Consider the following 22749-nt stretch of genomic DNA (forward strand, 5'->3'; position numbering starts at 1 on the left):
AACTAAGCAAGTAAATTGTATTTCAAAAGCTTCTAGTATAAACAGCAGTTCAGCTGAACTGCAACAAGCCACAGTAACTCCACAGTCAGCTTGCCCTCTAGATGCTCCATTTGTACAACAATGTACCATGCAGTAAATTGAAGCATCTTATTCTTTTATCCCTTTAGGGTTTGGGTGCCAAAAATGACCACTCTCTTGCAAAGCCTTGAACCTTGTTCACTATGGCATTTCTTCTAACACATTAAACAAGAAAATAACCAGGAGTCATAAGAAGCAAAAAGTGGACCCATGCCACACACAAATGGATGGAATATAAACCTCTAGAAAAAAGTGCTTTGGAACTCATGAGAAACTGCCGTCATAGCTGAAAACAGCAGATTATTTCTTCCATTTTTAAGGAACCTGAACAAACATATCTCTGGAATTACTTGTCCGCAAACCCTACTCTCCAACAGCAGCTCCTTTTGCCCAGTGCTACTTCTGAGGCAGGAATGTGAGCTGAAACTTTAGAAAACTGATGTCAAAGACCTGACAACCCCAAACTTTGGTCCAGAAACATGAAAAACACCTCTACTGAGAAGCTGCACTCAAGGCTATTCTTTCCAACTAAGTCAGTAAATGTTCTCTTAGTAGATGTACTCCTTCCCCAGCTCATTATTTCATGCAAAATAATTTGTTCAATCATAGGTTTTCTTACAATTTGAATACCGAGCACAGAAAGGTGCACCAAGACTACATAGCAGCCTGATTTATGAAACTACAGCTTGACAATCCCTTTAGTACACACATTTATCACCAAGAGACCAGTAAGCAAGAAGAGACTTTTTAAAAGGCAGCTCACTAACTCAGGGCTGGCAGTAAAACAGAATATGAGATAAACAATGGTTTTTCGTTTTAACATTAAAGTCTAGCACTCAATGCAAGGGCTTACAAGAGTGGGACCTGGATTTACAAGTTCATTTGTAAAGCAGCAAAGTTACAGTCATCCAACACTTGCGTCAACATAATAAAAATTTATCAGAAATTATTACACCTTGTTGTGGTACAAGAAAATTTTTTGCCCTGGGCCTTCAGTCTGAAAAATAAGCCTTTGAGCAAAGAATACAATTAATTGATCTAAATACTGATGAATACAGACATTGTCAGGCAGATTTCAAAAAAATTTATTTCCCTTTTTCATAAGTTGTTATTAAAATTATATACTTGCCCTGATCAGTAAACTTAAAGAGTGATTTAAAAAGAAATGCAGCATTAAAACTAAGGCCCCAGTATTTAAGAAAATAGCAATCAATCATTCTAAATCTGGGCTTTGTTGAATCCAAAACATTCATATTGTCACTTGCCAGTGTTGTATCTGTATCAAACAACACTACAGTTATGCAGATAAAGGTAAAATGGTATTCATTAAGTACATTCTACTGTTAAAGGACAATAAATCTAGTCGGTACTAAAAAGGATACTTTTTCTTTATAAACAACAGTACTGAGCAAGGTCTATTGCTCTGCAGTCATGGAGAATCCCTTAGAAGAACTGATTAACATTTGACTAAATATTACTGTTGCGTGCATTTCTAACATTCTTTATGAGCTTCTCACCAATTTGCTCTCTGGGTTAAAAAATACAAAAATAAAAAAAAAATCTACTAGGCAAACGACATAATGACTCATTAAACCCCTTTAGCCATGAGGCTGCTGTTAAACATTCATGTCACTCCTTTAATGACATTTTCCACATCAGTGTGTTTACAGCGTAGAGCAGACATTTACCAGCGCTCTGGTTTGGTGCGGCACGTACACCTGAACATCCCGCTTATCTTATCTGCTCAGAAATTGTTACTGACATCAAAACAGCACTTATTTACATATACAGAATTAACAGTATGCTCTGTTACTATTAACTACCAATTTAAAAAAATTTACTTTCTTTTTCAGAGTACAAATGATTGTACATGAAGATAACAGCATCGTAAAGTACCTCACACATGCCTGTAAATGTTAAATGGAAGTTTATTAGATGCTGAATAAAACCTAATTTAACTAAAGCATCAGACATATATATCTTTTGCAATTCAATTGCATTTTATTGTCCACTGCAGACAAGCTCAGTTTTTCTTGTATGTATTCAGAATGGAGACTTAATGAAGCAAAAAAGCTGTACCTAGTATCAAATTCTTTTTCAATTGCTTTATATTGCCATCTTAGATTTCTCATTTTCTTCACTTGTATTCTTTTCCTAGTCTCATAACAGCTTGAGAGAAAGCCATATTTCAAAATCAAATACTAGCTTCAAGCATAAGCTGATCCTTTTGAGCAGCTATTCTACTGTGGTTTGCGATTCTGTTTGGTTTTCTGTTTTCAGTGTTCACAAACTAATTAGTTACATGGAAATTAAACTTCTGCTGGATTCTATGGGGATTCAGACAAAGGCAGAAAAATGGCAGGGGTGTGGCATGCAAAATGTTTTTAAACCTTCTTTCCCCTTGCTTACTTCCTTTAAAAGAAAAAAAAAAAAAAGAGTGCATCGGTTTACTTACATTTAGTTTAACCAGAAGTATTTAAAGACCAACATTTTTTTCCAATCTGTAGTTTACAACATACCTAGCTTATTTTACTAGTACATGCAGAATTGAAGATGCTGCAACATGAAACAGTTGATTTCTCAAGCATTACAACTATACTACTAAGACAGCAGTAAGTACACGGTTGTGTGTACGTATGTGTGAGGTGGGACAAGAGAAAGGGGTCAGGTGGGGCAAAAGAGCGAAAAAAAAGACACAGACACACAGACATCCTACAATCCCAAATCAGTACAGACTCCTTCAAGAAAGGAATGTTTCAATAATTTTTAATAACAACATCCAAAAAAGCTATTGTTTTAAAAAGTGAGAAAACCCAAGTGAGATGAAAGGAAGTACAAAAAGTTTCCCTCCAGGCACATTTCAGTTACTAACTTTCAAGACAACAAAAAGTTGCAAAATAAGAGACCACAAAACTGCAGGTCAACCTTTCCAGCAAGTGCATCCCAAAGAAGGGAACAGCTCTAAATTTGACACAGTACTATCACATTGAGATTCAAGTTTCTCTCCAGCTCCAACTTTAGCTCAATAGAAGATGAATCATCAGTGAAATTTAGCTTTCTGTCCCATGATTTTCTGTCATCCTTACAGAGTATGCAGATCATAGCAAGTTTTAAATGAGGACAACCAGCCTCCTTGAACAGTTCCACTTTACTTTCATCACATGCTTTGACTGACAGAGTAGAATGTCATTAAGCACTAAACAATAAACTCTTTGAACATTAACTGTGTGATATACTTTTACAATAAGGAAATGGCATTTATACACAGAGCTAGAGGGTCATGAGTACTTCTATTAGCCACAATCCTGCTGACCAAAGAAATGACTGCCAACATGTATTTTCTGTAGTGAAGCAATCCAATCAAACCACAAGAAAATTTCTATGTAAACAATGTAAACACTGAAACCTTTTCCACATCAACATGTCATGATTTCTATGTTACTTCATCTAGAAACACACCAGACATTTTATTTTGGAAACTGGAAGAAAGTTCACCATCATTTTGAAGACTTATTTTTCTCTTACCTAATGATTTTATACCCAGAATTACACTATCAGTGTACTGATAGCAGATTTTTATTTCACATCCGAGCAGTACTTGGAGAAGAAAAATATTGTGTCTTTTGTGCATGTTGTTTTTCCATCAGTGAGTGAAAACTGACTGCAATTAGCTTTAGGCTCCAGTAGCATATTAGTCTCTTTCAAGCGTCAAAGGAAAAATTCACAAAAGAATAGGAACTCTGTAGTGTTTTAGTCAAAACTTCTAACAGCTGCACCCACTGAGTCACTCAAAGAACAGATCAATTGTTGTACCCAATTTAGGTACCACGACATACAACATCTAACAATCAATGTTTCCCAAAATTGTTCAAGTGACAATGTATTAGAAGATAAGTTTGGCTTCATATCATAGAGGCTCAAATTTGAAATAATTAGCTGTATCAGCAAAGCCTTTTTGTTCATCTAGAATGACAGAGATTTTGTATGAGTAAGGCTACCATGGACAGGAGGGTTCTAAGCAGGACTTTAAAGAGAACATTCCTTAGAACTTGCAAAAGCCACTACGTACTTAACCTTGAACAAACAGTACTTAGCTAGTACTTTGTAGTATATGGATAGCTGCATTTCAGTAGAACTGTTCATACAGTGTACAGGGCTCAAACCAGTAAGTTTCTGCACATCCTGTTAGACAGGTATCCACACGTAAGGTGAGAACATCTGTGCTCCATCATCTGGCTTTCAAGAACTACTATGTTAGAACAAATAATAAATGTGACTTGGTCATCATTCTAGCTAAACTCTGCAGGCAGAATCAGATGGATACAGCCAGATTGAAATTTTATGAAAGCCACACGTATTTTTTCATCTGAATTCCCAGAGAATAGGGAAGACCAGTGTCTCTTGTGTGTACACACTCTCTAACTCTCTTCTATCTGTGTGTACACACTCTCTGACTTCAGTAACAGGAAAGAATAGTTATACCCTCTTGATATAAGAGCCAAATAACTTCTATTTAAATCAGTACAGAAGTACAACAGATTTGAAATCTGAGAAATTTAGGCCACCAGAGTTAATCTATCAATATTTGTATTAAGACAGCCCTTCTATTTCCCAGGCAAACTCTGTGGCTCACAGCACCTCCACCCAGTTAATCATCACCTGGGCTCCAGGTATCACTCCAGAGCTCTCCTTGTGCCTCTGAAGCAGGAGCAGTGTTTGGAAAACACTGCCACCTCACCTTTGCCTCTGGGTACGCCCAACTCAACTATGACTGTATTTACCAGCAAGACCCATAGCACTGGCCAAAGCAGAAAAGTAAAATTGTTATTACCTTTACCAGAGAAAAAGACACAGAGATTTACAGAAGTACTTAAAAAAGCTCAATGGGAACTGACTACATTTCTCACAGAGTTAATAGTCTACTGACACTTGAGACAATTTGAACAAAAACATAGGCCAAAACACAAAATAAAGCATGTAACATGATTTAGTGGTCAGTAACAAGAGTGAGATGAATGGAAGAGAGCTATATAAAATAACAGAAAAAATTGCCACAAGGTCACTGCTAGAAAACTGCTGATCCTCATTTAAATGGCCAAAAGAATGAACTACTGATTGTAACAGAACCTACAAATCCAGCTGCAGCAATACATTTACCTTTCCTTGTTCCATTTTTACAGACCAAGTGTATATGACACACACTACCATCTGCTGGACAAAGTGCTGAACTAATCCACTAACACAGAAGGGGGCCTTTGGGTTTTTGTTTTAAGAACCTCTTTACCATCATGCTTACCAGAGGCAGATGCAAAACAACCTGGGATGTGTGGAGACCATATAGTGCTGTAAATGACCCCTTCGTGGCCTTTAAAAGTGCATAATGACTTCCCCACAGCTGGATCCCACTGAATAAAGGAAAAAAGGAAACTGTTGAGATACACATTCAGTAAGAAAGGAAAGGGTTTCATACATTGAAAAAAAACCTTCATATATCCAGAAAGGACTAAATGAACTTCTTTTAAAAAAGCATTTGTACACTTAAATTGGTGACAACTGAGAGTTCAAGCAACATCTCAGTTAAAGCAGAATTTCAGCCGCAGGGTAAAAATAAACAGGAAAAGAGAATCCATGTTGTTTCTTAACACAAAGAACTATCAGATCCAAAAGAAATCACACTTTTCAGCTTCAGCAGAAAACCACCATACCAGCTTGGCTGTTTGATCCCATGAACCAGACACCACTAGCTGCTCTCCTCTAGTTTGGCTCCAGTCAACACTATATGCCTATAAATGACATAAGAGCACAGTTAGAAAGAGCATTAGAATACAAGTTTCAGGCTGTAGTTAGCCACAGTTTCACAAAATAGACTTGGATCTGCAGATTGCATCCTAGCCAGCCGAAAAAAAATGCTGCTAAAGCACAATAAAACTGCCAACAACGCCATTTACCTGAACAAAAATTATATTTAGCATCTCAGTCAGACATTAAAGGTACATACAGGCTAAGACAAGCATCCAAAAAAGCAAAGATGAGCCAAAAAGGAGGAAAAAGAAAAGTTATACCAAAATCCACATACAACTACCATCACTAGAAGTCTACCATTTTAAAAGCCCTAATTTTGACTTGTTTTCGTATCGCTGATCCAATTTTATTCAAAGATCTACGGTTTCCAATTGCTAGCCATCTCTCATTGTAAACGCCATCTCTCTTCAGAGCTCACTTTGAGATCTTAACTGACTAACAATAAATGCTTTTTTATTATATCTAATTCTCCTAAAAAATATATGTCATAAAGTACTCCTGGTTTTCATCTTTTCCAGGTTCTATGGCACTCTTTTTTGACCATCCAAATCCTCAAACAAGTAAAATAAAATAAATAAAAAACTCAATTTCCCTCATAACTACTCGTTTCAGCTATTAAGGAATTATTTTTCACTGTGTAGTTGAAATAAGCTCCCTCTTCCCTGACAGCATGTTCTAATGCTGGTCCCTGCTTTGACAGAGGATACCTTAACTCCATCCTTCACTGCTGATTTTTCAGCTCTGCTGCCTCACAAAAACAAATACACTAAGGCAGTTCTTCAAATTATTTAAAATCCTCAAGTCTCAAGCACATGCACAACTTCCATCTTCAAATATACATCTTTATCTACTTGATGGAAGGTGCATTCTGTTTTGTCCGGTTTTACCTCACTCCAAAGTGATTCAATAAGCTTCAGCAGGACATGAACCATTTCAGTGTAAGGCGGATAAATAATAGATAAAACAGTTCATCCACTTCACCTCCTGACCCAATCAGAGCTCCCAGGACAATTCTCAGAAATGTGGTCACTACCTACAAGTAGTAAGTGACACTGCTGTGAACAGCTGGGCCACTAACCACCGAGGATTTGTACTCCACCTGGGATAATCTAGTTCTAGCACCGCACTGGATATGGTCTGCAAGTCAACATACTAGATGTTGTGTTTGTCTTGGATAGATGGAATTGTGCATTTAATAACAGCAACCCTGTTTTGAAGGTGGATATGCTTGGGCCTGTGTCACCAGATTAAAAAAGCAGAGAAGTTGAAAGGGAAAGAAATCCAGAAATTGCCAAAGTCTTCTATGGAAAGCATCCTGTGTGAGAAAGGAAATTGAGGTAATATTTAGCTATTTCTGAGCATTTTCCTTCCTAAGAAATATTTCAGTCTATACTAGATCCAGCTTAAATGAACTGGTTTTCATCTATTTGGTTATTTTCCATAAATGGAAGGCAACCACTGCCCAGAGGAAAACAAGGTGCTTTATCTGCAACTCTTCTTTGTTATTTTACAAAGTCCTGCTTCCCATATACTGAAAGCCATGCTGCTCTAGAACCATTTTTTACTAACCCCCTTCCTTGAGGAGCTTATAGCCCAAATGTACTGGGACAGTACTTCACAAAAGCCATATAACCACCTGAGAGGTAATTCTTTTGGGTTTTTGCCAAACCACACCTTTACCTCTTGACTTTTCTACTTTTGTTAGCTAACTAATTGTACTAGTTAAACTCATTAAAACATGCTCCCTTCCAAACTAACTCTTCCTACTAAAATAGTAACGAAGGAGACACACCAGTACCTCTCAATATATTCTAAGAATGGAAGACATGACAGTCCTCCAAAGTGGCTCCCAAGCTCCTCATGAACATTAGCCTCTCTCTTTACCCCTGAATCTGTGTGATGGCCCAAGTTCAACTCCTAGGCTGCTGCTGTTTGGAAATGCCCCTAATTGCATCACTACATAGTATGCCTCTTTCACACGACAGCTCAGTGTTTGGCTCTCATATTCATAGTCAAGATTTTCCAAAGAGAAACAGCTCTTTGGGAAACATGCACCTGTGTCACACAATTCACGTAGCCCACGTTCAACACATTGTACTTGAGATGTATCAGATCTACTGCACGGATAAGGCAAAGCACACACAGGACTCCTGGCTCGCTCCCAAGCTATCAGCACGTAGATCTGCATAGCACGTGCTGTGACACGGACCTGGGCACATATGGCACACAGCGCTGGGACTCTCAGCGCTCTGCAGCTGCAGCAGAGGCAGCAGGACCTGGGCAAACTCTCCTTCGGGCAAGAATTACAAACAAAACAGACAACAGGCTCGGGAAAAACAAGAGATACTGTCCATTTGGCACGTGACAGGTCTAGGCAATGGGAAGAGGATGAAAAGAAGACAGTGCAAAGAACCAAGTAAGGTTCACTTTTATTCTTTCCTCTTCGTGCTATCCTCCAACATAAATTTACAGACACTTCAATGGAAGCTGTGTTGAGCAACTGGGAAAGACTAATAACACAGCAAAAACCTTAGCTGTTAATCTCTTAGTGCTTTATCTTCAATCCTAAAATAAATGAATGCTAGCTTATGGCTAAACAGCAGCAAGAAATGCCTCAGGCAAGACGAAAAGATGTGGGAAAAAATATGTAAAAACATAAAAAATAGCTTAAAATAAATGTTCAGGCTCACTTTACAAGACAAATTTAATTCAAGCATTCTATTCTATTATCTCACAATCCAATGAGATTTTGACCAAACCACAGTAAATTAGACTAATTTATTAATGAGATTCAGCAGTTGGTTAGTGCTGGAATAAAACTCCTTGTCCTTTGATAATACAAATTCACTTTAAAATTAAAAATGCACGTTCTTTTTGAGAAGGGACAATGATCTCATTTAGAAAAAGAGAAACAGATCCGTGTCAATCGTGCATTAGCAATAATAAAAAATGCAATGACAAAATTGTCATTAAAAATGTCAGACAGGGATTAAGGATTAGTAAGGTAGTGAGAACACTGTCTGCCAGTGTTTACCACAAACTACTAGGTGAATTCCTTCTGAGATCTATCCTCTTAATACAAGTTTATAAAGAATCAACACAAACCTCTTGTACCTCACAATAAACACTCAGCCCATGTTTCCTAATACTGTCTAAGCATGGTTGAGTATGTCCAGCTTCCCATGCTCAACTAGGACATGGAACAGAAATGTTTATTTCACAAACAACAGAAGGTGTAGCAGAACTAAAATAAACTTACTGACAGAATTTCAATGAGAAAATGACAGGAACAAACTAACAAAAAAAATTGCTACTGTGCTTCACCTACATCTTTGTGTAACTACTGTCAGCCTTTGAACACCATCACAAAATCCTGACAACTACAAACTCCTCTATCAAAATTCTCAGCTTACACAGTATACGTATTAAAACTAAGTAGAAAAACTACCAAAAAATAAGGCACAGAAGATGGACTCTTGTGTAACTGCAGTCACTCAGCTTTTAGCTTTGTGCTTCATATCTGAAAAAATCTTGAGGATTTTGGGAACAAAAATGAATTTCCTCCATCCGTTTTTTGACTACATATCTACTAGATTATTTTATTGAGATTGATGTCATTTAGATAAAGCAACAGTAATCCAGGCTAAAACTGAAGTTTAAACTGAAGTTTAAAACTTAAGTTCAAAGACTTGATAGAAGTGAATGAAGAGTTAGAAGGAAAGCTTAAAAAAAAGGGAAGAAAAATCACTTCAGGGAAGATATACGTACTACAGTGTAAATATCCTTAAAACTATGCAAATATATTTATGAACATGAATATAACATTATTCTCTACCCATACAACACTGCATAAAGAAACTGAGATTTTAAGAAAATCAAATGCAACAGTATTAAACCAAGGCTAAAATAACATACACTGTCCCAACATTTGACTACTGTTATTTGAGGAGGATCTCACAGATGCTAGGAGGGAAAAGGAAAAGCAGATCCGAGTGCAACCCAAGTGCTAAGGATCTGCATAATGTGTATCACTCCATAACCTCAAGAATAAGACTGATATATCAGCTGTCTGATTTAGACCTATCTAATAAGGCTCTCTAAAAATCACAGTGTGACTGCAGTAATTTCATGATTACTTAGCCTGTAAGGAACTACAGATGCTACTTCTGAATTTATTAGATTTGTGTAATCAAGCAGTACCTACTACAGCATATGAACATGCACAAGAATATGTGCTTTCACTTTATATTCAATTTATTAATTCAAACCACAGACCCAAAAAAGTTAAAAAGCAGAAAACAAAAAGCTGCTTTTGATTGTAAGACCACAAATAAATATTTTAATTATTCAAACATAAGATCATCCACTAAATTTTTTAAGTTTCCTGGATTTACCTCCAGAGTGTGCTCTTTATACACTTGCAGCGGACCTTTGGTTTTAGCCATATCCCAGATTTGCAGAGATCCATCTCCACTACAAGTGATCAACACGTTTTCGTTATTCTCACTCCAGGTCACATCAAACAGGCCATCATTCCAATCAAAACTAAATTGGAAAAATGAAGATATTAATCTGTGAGAAAGCACAACATAAAAGTCTGGACTAGTTACATGCAACAAAGTATTTCTTTAAATCACCATTTTTACCATTCTAAACAGCATTTTTATATATTTGAGCTTCAAATGAATCTCTTCACAATTAACTTACTTGTTTGAACGTCAATTTCTACAACCGTATGCCAAAAGAGATTAAGTTAAAGCATAAATGACCTAAGGACCTTCCACACACAGAGAAGGAACTCTGAGTTCAGTCTAAAACTTGCCACGCAAACAGAGGTACAACACGCCTCAGTCTGACCTATGGTTTCTCCAGGATGTAAGAACACTTTGTTTCTAACAACTGTGGTAAAGAAAGAAAGAAAACTGTGTTGGGAGAGCCCTATCCAATTCACAACACCATTACAAATCTCAGTCACAATGAAAACCCAACAGAAACACAGCCATGAATTTACTGAAGATCTCTACACTCCCTTGAAGAGGCTCTCAACACACCAACAATTCACCATATGGGATTTGATGCCATATATTAGTTACTCTGCCACAACTATCAATGACTGTAGTATTATCTGATGGCAAATATGAATTTATTTACCCCCTTTTCACTGAAGGTTCAGCTAAGCTGAGGTCAAATTTCATGGCACTCTGCAGTAATGATAGGAAAGTACTGAAGGGAAAGCCATGCACAGAACACTTTGGGTCAGGAACTTAAGAGGACTTTCTACCACAAAGTCAGTGGAGTCACTGGAAACAGAAACGAACAGTACTAAACCAGAGTACTTAGCAAAAGTAACAGAACATCTTCAAAGAGTCTTGTTTTATAACAGTGAATGAAAACCAGCTTCTCTGAATATGATTAATTATTTTTTAACCATTTCTATGTCCGCCGCCTTAATCTAAACAATCATTGTTTCAAGACTTTCCTTAAAACATTTTAAGTTAATAACAGTCAAGTATTAATCCCCCACCTTTCTAACCTTTCTCCTCCTTCCATCCACAACAAAATCAAACTCCACTCAAGCCGTTAGAAAACTGTATCTCCTAGGAAGGACCTCCACAGCTTGATGTAGCTTCCTGCACTATTTTCAGTATAAGTCAATCATAAGGGCATAAATCTACGTGTCACTGTTCCTAAAAAGCTAGAACTTATAATTTCAAGCTAGAGCAGAGAAGCTGCTCTTAATTCACATTGTCAGCTTTCTATAAAATGGTTTACACTATGGAAATGTTGCAAGCCAGATGACTTACCATAACAAAATCAATGCAATGTAAACATATCTTTTGTATTGTATGTGAATACAAATACATTAATTTATATGTAAATACAAAGACCTGTATCAGTAGCTACTTCAGCATAGAAAAAATACTTTATATCCCTAACAATAACCCAAAATATTAGTTGTGCCTTGTACTCACAAGTACACAGTAAATTTTTCTCTTACAAAAATAAATACAAACCTATATTACCTCCTGAGCAGAACAATCCCAGCTTCGTTTTGTTCCAGCATCGCCAGAGTTCCACAACCTAAACCAGCAAAATGAAACAAAACATCACAACTAGTTCCCCGATGCCAAAGGAATCTGGGGTGGTTCTCTAGTAGCTTCAGTGTGCAAACACAAAGGGTACCTGAACTTTAAGAGGCCAAACAATTACTTGCATAATTAAACATCTTGTGGTCTCATATTCTCTAAAACAGTAATTCATTTACATCAGATGGTTCTGGTTTGATTCGGGTTTGGTTTTTTTTTTTTTTTTTTTTTTTGGTTTGTTTTTTTTTTTCTCTAGTATATCTGTAGGTAAGGTTGAAAAAGACTTGCTTACAAAGCATAAAAGTGCATTTTCCCCATGGGCCTCACATGACAGACATACCAATACGGGATTCCCTTTTGTCTTTTTGATAACACAGCAGACAGAATACTTCCTCTCCCCCCCACCCCTTCCTGAATATAGTAATACAAACACAGCTCACCAGAAACTAAACAAATAATTCAGTTCTGATAAAACACACATGGATTCTGCTTTCTCATCTGACTGAGATATTGTTGAAGTAATTCTACACTTAGACTTTTTTTTAAAAATTGTTCTGGAGAGCAATATTCCCACTGGAAATGAAAAAGGTGCCAGTATTGAGAAACACTCAGCTTGGCTCTTTCAAGAGACCACAGGGTCACCAGGGCCTGCCTGGACACTCAGGGACTGAGACAAAAACAGCTGAAGCCACAGAATCACAGAATCCGCTGAGCTGGGAAGGGTCCATCAGGATCGAGTCCAACTCCCGGGCCTGCACAGCACCATCCCCAAGAGTCACACCCCGTGTCCGAGAGCATCGTCCAAACACTTCTTGGACTCTGTCAGGTTTGGTGCTGTGACCACTTCCCTGGGGAGCCTGTTCCAGTGCCCAACCACCCTCTGGGGGAAGAACCCTTCCCTAATATCCAACCTAAACCTCCCCTGACACAACTTCAGGCCATTCCCTCGGGTCCTGTCACCGGAGAAAGTTATTTTCAGACATTTTATTCACTCTGTGCATGTCTTTACTACCATATTTATTCTCGACCCTATCAAACGAGCGCTCCTCCGTGAGAGCGTCGTGAGAAGCGCCACAGCAGCAGCGGGTTGGTACTCGGCGAGAGGCAGATCCCGGCGGGCTGTGCAGGGCTGTGCAGCTCCCGCGCCAGCCCCGGCCCGGCCGCGGGGCACAGGCGCTGTCGCACAGCAAAACAACCGCAGCGGAAAGGAAAGTCGTCCCCAAATGCTTTGGCAGACACCGTCTGTCCTTCCGCACACCCACGTCTCCAGCCTCTTCCTCCTCCTCCCGTGAGGAGCCACGTTCCCGGTCACCCCCGCCGCGCCGCCCCCCGCACCTGCCATGCCGTAGTACTGCGCGGCGGCGCAGGCCACGCGCCCCGGGCAGTATGGCGAGAACTCCACGGCGTACCCATGCAGCCCGGGCAGCCGCAGGGCCCCCGCGCCCGCCGTTGTGCCCATGGCCCCGGGCCTCCGCCGAAACGCGGAGGAGCCGCGGAGGAGCCGCCGCGCCCCCGGCCCCGGCGGAAGCGCCCGCCCGCCGGGCGGTGCCGGAGCCGCGGCGCCACCACCGCCATCTTTGGCGATGGCAGGGGGCGGCCCAGGGCGCTGCCGGAGCGGCGGCTCGGGATACACGAGCCCGCAAAATCGCCTCCTTGCGCAGAAAGAATCACTTCCAAATTTCGGAGACAATCTGCTCTTTTATACGCCACGTAGGACATAGATCAGCTCGGTGTGTGTGCATCAGCTTGAATACATGAGATGTTTCAATCATAAGTCTGTATGTTAGCTCTCATTTTTCCTTTTAAAAATACCTTCTAAGCTTTTCATTCTCCTAATTTCTTGATTAGATCAGCATATTTTATCATTCTTCTCATTATGCAGTTGTGCTTTATGGAAGTCCTTTTATGAATAAACTTCTTACACCTGTGAGAACTTCTGTTTAAGTCAGTGAGAATTTTGCGTTTGAAAGGAGGAGGTGGGGAGGGGGTGTTCAGTCTTAGAAAATTAATAGCAGAGCAGCAGCTGCAGCTTTTGCCATATTATATCCTACATCTGTCTATGTCTACGTCCCTTAAAATACAGACACTGAGATTATTCCAGTTGGACACAGACCACCCTAATTAGTCACAATGACCCATCTATGTATTAAAAGATAAAAATGCAAAAGTATCATTTTACACTTTCAGAAGTTACAGCAAAGGCAAGTTAGATTGTTTAATTCCAGTTACCTCATGGAACTTGGACCATGGTTACGTATTCCTGCTACCTGGCCGTATATTTAAAACTAAACCTTGACTGCAAAATCCATTGTAAAGCCACAAAAATGTCCATTTGCTTAACCTGGCACTCAGATGCAGAATTAGGCAGTTCTACTCATTCTTTGATCTTGTAATAAAAATGAAAACAAATGTGTTTATCAGATAGCCTCCAGGATTTTAGAATAAAATCAGTTCAATGCAAGTGAATCTCAGTTTAATGTAGTCTCTGGATTATCACAGCAGTTCCTAAAGCCTCATAACTGGAAATTTATGGGCTTCATTTATTGACATCAAACAAGATCAGATTTTTTAACCCCGGGGCAAAGAAATACCTCACAGAATTGGCTGCTCCAGGCCAAATTCAACCACTGTTAGCTTCTGTGGAATCTTTTAACATCAATTTATCTCTTCAAAATGCAAGTTACAAGACAGTTTTCTGAGCAAGTGTTTTTAAAGTAACTGCCCTTTGTGACTGGGATGTCAGTAACAATGCTTGAAAGTCCACCACAGTAGTACAGTAAGTAAGTTTGGACACTGCCATTTGAGAGGTGTTAGGGAGTCAGGTGCTTGATGGTGTAAAGTCCAGTTACTCTATGGACAATTTATCACTGAATTGGAAAGGTTTCATCAAGTGCATTTTTTTCCAAGCTGGTTGATCTTTCTTAACGAGTGAAATTCTGCAAAGAGGTTATGCAAACAGGAACCAGTTCTTATCAGCTGCCCAGCTGTTTTGTAAAGACACGATTAAAAGAATTTTCATAGACATAAAGATCACGAATTGGATAAAAGGTTACAAGGAAGTCCTGAGAGAAGGACTAGTTCCCAAATATTTTTTTCACAGACAAACTTGAGAATTCAGGTTTTAAAGATCCATGGAAGTAGAAAGCAAAATAATACAGGCAGTGGAAGTATTTGAGTAGGATGGTTTTGAGGTAGAATAACAACAAAAGAAACAAAAGCTATTTTACAGGCAAAGAGAGAAGGGCCCAACAAATGAAGTTGCTAAACATGACTCTATTTCCTTCTCAGCTTCTGGGCAGCTGAATAAATTCAAGAAACATGAAGGACCACCAACCATACCAACATTTTATATGCAGCTATTGAAACCAGATGGTCTACCAGCCAGCTCCTTCCAGCTAACACCAAATCACAGAATCACAGAATTGATTAAGTTGGAAAAGACCTCGGAGATCACCGAGTCCAACCTCTGACTGAACACCATCATGTCAACTAAACCATGGCACTCAGTGCCACGTCCAGTCTTTCCTTAACCTCCAGGGACAGTGATGCCACCACCTCCTCAGGCAGCCCATTCCAATGTCTAATCACCCTTTCTGTGAAGAAATTCCTCCTAATGTCCAACCTAAACCTCCCCTGGCTCAGCCTGAGGCCATTTCCTCTCATTCTGTCAATAGCTGCCTGGGAGAAGAGGCCGACCCCCACCTGCCTGTGGATACAAAAATGCTGCTAGCAAGGATTTTCTTGCTATTTTCTAAGCCCGCTAGAGACTTTTCTCTCTCACAGAAGAAGTAGCAGAGTTATGTAAACAATGAAACACCTGCGGCCTTGAAAAGTCTTGTTTATAGTATAGTAGAAAAATATTTTGACAATGGATGTTTTAGGATTTTAGCCAGTCACTCGCAAGGGGTGGCTGATCCTTTGTCCAATTAGACTATGATGAAAAAAGTCTATGAAAGAGTTTGTAAAATAATTAAATAAATCAATCTTGCTGCACAATTCCTGCCTGCTGGATCTTCTCTCCTCCTCCTTACGGCTGCGGGACACGGTAATATACCCTAGGGCAATTGTTTTTTTTAATACCTGCCTACACCCTCCTTCCAAGGCGTTGTGGAGATCGATAAGGTCTCCCCTGAGCCTCCTCATCTCCAGGCTGAACACGCCCAGCTCCTTCAGCCACTCCTCTTCAGACTTGTGCTCCAGACCCTTCACCACCTTTGTTGTCTTTCTCTGGACTTGCTCCAGCACCTCAATGTCTGTCCTGAATTGAGAGGCCCACAACTGGGCACAGGACTCGAGGTGTGGCATCACCAGTGCAGAAGAATCCAAACGGATTCTTCCGAACAGACGGATCCAACATGAATCAGTAGATGGCAGCCACGTTCCATGCAAAAAACAAGAGCCTTCAGTTGAAGGAAAAAAATCCCTAACTACACTGATATTGCTGTTTTCCTAACACAACCTAATTTCAATAAAAAAAGGGAAAGTTGCTTAGTATGTAGTTTTAGGCTATCTTTATGCAGCTGTGACTTCTCTACGCTCAGCTCGAAGCCATACCCCTCGTTAGCATTAGAATGAGTGGTTGAGATGCTTACTGCAGTATCTCCACCCTTTCAGTCCCAAGGGCTCTGCTCTATTAGAAACACATGTCCCTCATTTCCTCCGCTTGCTAGCTGACAGCTAGCTTAGGTGTGAGTTGAGCTGGCAACCATCGCTGCTGTATGCATAAATCCTTCCAAAACCCTTGCTGGTCAGCAGAAACAGTAATCAGAAAGGCTCAAGTCCAAGTGTTTGAACAACTTATAAAAAGATCTTTTCTACCAGAGAAAGTAGAATGTGAGCTATTTCCTCATGTGCAAGGGCAGGTAGCTTAAAACACTGAAAACATTCAAGGACTGCAGTTAATTTTTGTCTGTCTTTTAACTATTAAACCATTCACTAGGCTCCATGCCATCAAGATTTTCTTCTACAAGTGAATGTTTATTAACTTAAAGAAACATAAAGATGTTTCCAGCTGAAATCCCCATATCATCATAAAGCTGAATGTGTTGCAGCTTTAGAAAAATCATTTAGAATCTCAGGGTTCATATAAGATTGAAAAACTGGCAACATTGAAAATAAACAAATAAAAGTAACCAAGGGGGTTGCAGGAATGAATGCAAAGGGAAAAGGCCCCCCTCATACGGAGAAACTGAGGGTTATGGCATTTGGAAGGAAGAGGTTGTTAGCATGGAGGCTTTTCTGGAGGTTTAAAAGAACAAAAGAAGCAAGAGGAGAGAAAGACACTGGAGCAAAGGAAAATTTAGACATGGAGATTTAGAAAAAAATGTAAGAATTATGGGGGAAGAGAGTATGAAGCAAGAACAACACAAAATCTTTACCATGCTCACAAGAAAAGGGCTACAACAATGGTCCTGACTGGTAAAATACCCATCCCTGATGATGTACCCACATTGTTCAGTCTGGTTTTGCTGTAATTTGGTAAGCAGATTCCCCATGTTATTATTGTTCCATGATCAGCTGCATCCCTACACAATGGCCACCAGTCTCTATTTACCTCCCTCCTTCTACTTAAATATTGTTTTAAATGTTCAGTGTGTTCATAAATGTATCTTTTCTCAAAGATTGGCAGCTGGCTGCCTCAAAATACTGCCTTCTCCCTATTGAACTTAAAGCTACTTCTCATAGTGATAGAGTGATACACTTAGTCTAACTTTTAAGGATAGCTTTTAGAAACAACGGTTTTTATTTCAGTTTAACTATTTCTACTGCTTGTGACAGTTCTGGCCTAAAGGTTACAAAAATCGCACTATGAACTTTTAATATCTCATTCAAATTTTTGTATCTCCAAGTTTCTTTAAATTCTTTTGAGTTTTTTTAAACACTCATAATTGAAGCATGCTGGACTCTTGAAGACCTCTTTTTCCTGTTTATCAGTGAAGAATTTACAGTGAATCTCCCATCTCTCACTCCTATATATTATCCTGTAGTTAAATAAGAGGGCCTTAAATGATGAGCGAAATTTCACATCCATTTTAAACCCAGCATTTGTGGAGATAGATTTCAGCTTATTCTATGAATTCCCTCCACATTACTATAAACAAAATTCAAAATGCGTATTAGTCTAAAATAATTTTTCTCCCTCTACTGGACATGGATGGCCACAATACATGAAAAATATAAATTGGACAGAGTTATGTTTTAAATTTAATATCTATAAATCAGGATACATTGAGTTGTGTTTTTTGGTTGGACCAGCTAAATCAAGCCTGTGGCATTTGTCACGTGCTGTTTGTAACTCATCAAAAGTTGCATTTATATTTGCAACTAACAAAGTTGGCAAACTCTTGGATGTTAAAATTATAATTATGGTTAAAACCAGAGGCAAATGATTTATAGCTGTAGAAATACATAAAAAAGAGAGGGTCATTATTTCAACAAGTCTACAGCCAACTGCTTGTTCCAAGTTTTAGTCTGTTTTGTCTCTGAAAAAAACAGAGCTGGAACAGGATGGTACTGAACCGTGATTATATACAAACCATCTGGTGTTAAAGATGTTAATTTCAAAGCCCTTGAGAAACAAGTGAACAAGGTAAGAGTACTTCTGATAACAAATGGGGTGTTGTTTCAGTTTTTAAAAAATCCTTGGAATTATCTCCTAATCAAACATGAAAACAGAAGAGCTCCTAAATGCCTGATTGTTTGCTTCAGAGAGCTAACAGAGTAAAAGATATATTTTCACTTTATAAAAGCATCAGCAATTTGTATTTGTTACTCAACAGTATTTTGATTTTTTTCCCAGTTTAGCGCTCAACCTCACTCACAGCCAAATCAGTAGAAAAACTAACTTGTATTTGGAATAGACATGGTGCTAACAATGAAGCAAACCTCACAAGTCAGTAAAGCTAAGTGGAATAGCATGCTTCTTCCGTCTCCTTTCAGTCCGTGACTTCCTTCTGCACTTGACAAACATGGGCTGTTCTCGAGAACAACAGAGACATATTGTTCTTGCTTCCTGTAAGGTGATGTAACTGCAATGCTGAATGGATTAACACCAATTCTGCATTTTTGTGGAAAACACCGTAATTTAGAAAAACACTTTGCCATTCAGACTATAGCAAGAAACAATAACCTACTGTATCTGGCAGATGAGCAAATATTAACTTTTCCCTGCAAATTAGTCTTTAGTTTGCTTGTCATCTTCCCACCCCATTTACTGATTTCTTATCAGCAGAAGCAAATGCCAGGCATATCTTGTTGGAAAAGGGGACTGCTCAATGCAAAAGCAAACAGAGCTACTGAAGCTACTGCAGTGACTAATTTTTCTAATTATTCTGGAATTGATCCTCTGTCTACAGAAGTAATGGAAAACAATGATACAGGAGGAGGCTTTGTGCCAACAAGTGGATTAGTCTTAACATCAGTTTTAAAAGGATGGGACCTATTGATATATAAACAAAGCTAGTAAGTGCTATTTTTCCTTCTCTCTGCTACCTGTTTAATAGAAGCCCCCCCCCCCAAAAAAAACCCCCAACATTTGATAAATCACGAACTTTCACAGTATTTATATCCAAAACCAGACTGCAGTAGTCTCAACATGATTTTCTTTTCAAATCCATTTTGAATTCCCCACAGAGTCATTCTTGGGCTGCAAATAATCTGAAATTTTGGGGCAACTTGTCTTCATATGATGTATTATTTCAAATGCCAAAAAGGATCTCTTCCTCTGCTGGGTACTATACCATAAAAAGTTAGCATAGCTTTTGGCTATATCCCACTAGTTTCCTTCTCTGTGAAGTAATATTTTTGGTAATTATCAAGATTTCAACTATTCTTGACAAGTAAATTGTAGGTGAATGCAAGAAACCGTAATATTTAATCAACATACGGGGTAGTTTTCCAGTTTTCGAGTGCAGCACTTGCGAAGCATGAGGCTGATCCTGTTTAAAGGAGCCATAAACCCTTCAGTGAACTTGAAGCTGCTCGGGAACACAGAGCGAGGCAGGTTTAGGCGGCGGATAATAGTAGAAGGCAAATGATTACTCAGTCCTGACACTGCTCTCAACTCACTGCAAACACTCAAAGCATTTACTCCTGACACGCTAGTTAGAATACCTGTGCCATTAAAAACAAACAAGAAAAGCAGTAAATGATAAAAGTCCCTTTAGCAGGATTAGGTTCAGAGCACAGGACTTGGCTTTTTGCAAACACAGGCTCCTTCAGGTGAGCCCCAAGTACCTCTGAAGGCTCCGGGGCGAGGCAGGGCCCCCGTCGTTTCAGCGGCGGAGAGGCGCAGCCTGACCCCACAGATTTGAAACGCGACCGTGGGCTCGTGTTAGGGGGGAGGACATTACAAAGCAAAGCCCCGCAGGAGACGGCAGGGAAGGGCCGCCCTCGGTCCTCTCCAACAGCCGATACCGCCGTCCCCTCCCGGGGCACCGCGGCCGGGACTTCCCAAGGGGAGTGGTACCCTTCCAGGCTGACAAGCCCGTGAGGACACGACGTGACTCCTCTTCCTCGAGAGCTCCCACTCGGGACACGGCCGGAACGCCGAGCAGGGGGGCGGAAAAGGTTCTTTCTGCCCGGAGGCGGGGCCGGAGGAGGCGCCCGGTGCTGGGGCCGGCCCAGCCCGCGCTGCCAGTGGCTCCGCAGCTGTCGTTCGGCTGGAGCTGGGGTTCCGGAGAGCGATCCCACAAGTGGTTCCTCCGCGCGGCCGAGGAATTTCGCCCAAGGAGCGAAGCGGCCGAAGGAAGAGCGGGTTGTCGGGGGTGGCAGGAGAAGGAGGCCGGGCTGCCGGGGGTCGGCGCGCCGGGTAGTCCCTGCAGGTGCGGGGGAGACGGGATCGGCGCGTCATGGTGCCGGCGGCAGGCACGGAGGGAGGCTGTGCTCGCCTCCCTGTCTCCGTCAGCTTTCGCTAGAGCCCGAGTGGGAGTTCCTCGCTTCAGCCCGGCCGCCTCTCCCCTCCAGCAGCTCAGCGGGACCGCTCCGGGGCGGGCGGCGCACTATGGCATCCGCCTAACCCCGGCCAGCGCAACAGAGCCCGGGGCTGCTCCTTCGCCACCGGGATGAGCGACAGCAGCGAGGGGATCGTCAGCCTGCCTGTGCCCGGCCCGCCCGGCGGCGGGACCCCCTGCGAGGAGGTGCTTGGCAGGCGAGCGCCTGGGGCCGAGACCGGCGCCCGCAGCCTCCCGCCCGACTTGGCTGCGCCGCCGCCCGCCGCTCTCTGGGCTGAGGACGCCGCCGCCGCCGCCTGCCCGAGCAGCGCCGCGCGGGCCAAGGGTGGCGGCCGGCGGACCGCGGTCACCTACGTGATCAACGAGGCCAGCCAGGGGCCGCTGCTGGCGGCGGAGAGCGGCGCCCTGCAGAGCCTGCGGGAGGCGTGCGAGGCGGTGGGGGCCGCGCTGGAGACCCTGCACTTCGGCAAGCTGGACTTCGGCGAGACGGCGGTGTTGGACCGCTTCTACAACGCAGGTGAGAGGGGCTGCCCGGCCGGGGCTGATCATCGCCGCCGCGGGACCCGCTCGACCCGGGCTCGCCGTCACCGCCCCGGGTTCACCGCGGGGCGGCGAGAGCAGCTCCGGCCGCCGACCCCTCCGGGGGCTGAGCCGCCGGTGCCCCCGCGGCTCCCGGCTGCAGTGACATCCCCCGGGTGGCCACGGCGGGTACGTGGGGAGGCAAAAGTGCGCCAGAGCCCGCTTTTGTCTCCCGGGCTAATGGAGAAGAAACTCTTATGTCAGCAAGCGTGCTGTGAATCAGCTGTGCTACCAGCGGGTTAAACGTGCCCTGGCTATTTTCTCTCGGTGTCCTAACAGAGTGCAGGGACGCAAATTGGTACTAGTACGATGAGTGCAGGCTGAAACAGGCAGGAACTGCCAGGCCACGGGAGCTTTGAAAAGGAGATTTGACACCAGACGTGTGGCTGGACAATTTCTTAGTGCTGACACAATATCTGGGACGCTCCATGTGTTTGTGCTTTTGATACTGGTTGCATAAATATATACGATGGATGCACTGGAACAAAGAGCTGCGCACACTGATCTAGTTTATTTGGCGAGAGTACCCAGGGCTGCATCCTCTCACCCCAGTTTACCAGCTGCAGGGCGATAAAAGTACAGCACCCTCAGTTGAAGGTGTGGTGGCTTGACGTTCTGTGCTATGATGTACTTGGCCTCGTTTGTAAAAATAATAACTAAAAATTTCCCCCACCTATTTATCTTACTGACAGATATATGGCATGAATGTAGAATAAAAAATACCCCTGCTTGCTATATTTTCAAAGACTTCATACAACTAAGGTTATAGTACTGAATTAATGACTTTTTGCTTTAAAAAAATCAGAAGCAGGAAATTGACCTGACCTGCAATTTTAAGCTTATTGTGTGATGTGGCTTTGGTGTATATGAAATACATGCTAAAAATAAGCATTTAGCAAGTTTTGTCAGATACTGTAATTTCCTCCTCTCCTGGGGAGGGGTGAAGAAAAAGGGAAAAAAACCCCCGAACACAAAAACAAACAAACAAAAACCTCCTGGCAGTATTGTAACCAGTTCTCACAAAAGACTCTTCAGCACAGGCATGCATATGCTGTCACCTCTTTGAAACTTTGCAAGCTTTGCCTCATGGACTGCTGCTTTCAGTTCAGTGAGGAGGGCAATTGTGAAGCGTGTACTCACAGCTTATTCCTTCTGCCCCATGCAGAGCCCTGTCCTTAGAAGTAACAATTCAGAGAAGTCAGAGGAGCTGTCCTCACAGGTGGAAATAGGAAGGCCATAGAGTTTCATTATAG

The 22749-nt window shown here is 41.5% G+C and overlaps 2 protein-coding genes across 5 annotated transcripts in view; one reads left to right on the plus strand and one right to left on the minus strand.

The window, feature by feature from the left end:
- The window catches only part of PEX7 (peroxisomal biogenesis factor 7), a 50293-nt gene extending 30011 nt beyond the window's left edge, over positions 1 to 20282 (minus strand). Inside the window, exons 1-5 of one of the 2 annotated variants that reach the window (XM_048296106.1) lie at positions 20202 to 20282; positions 11904 to 11961; positions 10275 to 10425; positions 5784 to 5861; positions 5375 to 5483 (exon numbers count right to left, since the gene is read on the minus strand). In XM_048296106.1, the coding sequence (XP_048152063.1) occupies positions 5375 to 5483; positions 5784 to 5861; positions 10275 to 10425; positions 11904 to 11944 (379 nt within the window). In that variant the 5' untranslated portion in view covers positions 11945 to 11961; positions 20202 to 20282. Of the gene's footprint in view, positions 1 to 5374; positions 5484 to 5783; positions 5862 to 10274; positions 10426 to 11903; positions 11962 to 13301; positions 13481 to 20201 lie in introns of those variants that run through there. The other variant, XM_048296105.1, reaches the window with a different exon arrangement.
- Positions 20283 to 21028: 746 nt separating this feature from the next.
- The window catches only part of MAP3K5 (mitogen-activated protein kinase kinase kinase 5), a 100108-nt gene continuing 98387 nt past the window's right edge, over positions 21029 to 22749 (plus strand). For all 3 annotated transcript variants that reach the window (XM_048296083.1, XM_048296085.1, XM_048296086.1), the window contains exon 1: positions 21029 to 21434. In XM_048296083.1, coding sequence (XP_048152040.1) covers positions 21029 to 21434 — 406 coding nt within the window. The remainder of the gene's footprint in view (positions 21435 to 22749) is intronic.

This window comes from Corvus hawaiiensis, chromosome 3, assembly GCF_020740725.1.
Source record: "Corvus hawaiiensis isolate bCorHaw1 chromosome 3, bCorHaw1.pri.cur, whole genome shotgun sequence".
NCBI classification, from domain to species: domain Eukaryota; kingdom Metazoa; phylum Chordata; class Aves; order Passeriformes; family Corvidae; genus Corvus; species Corvus hawaiiensis.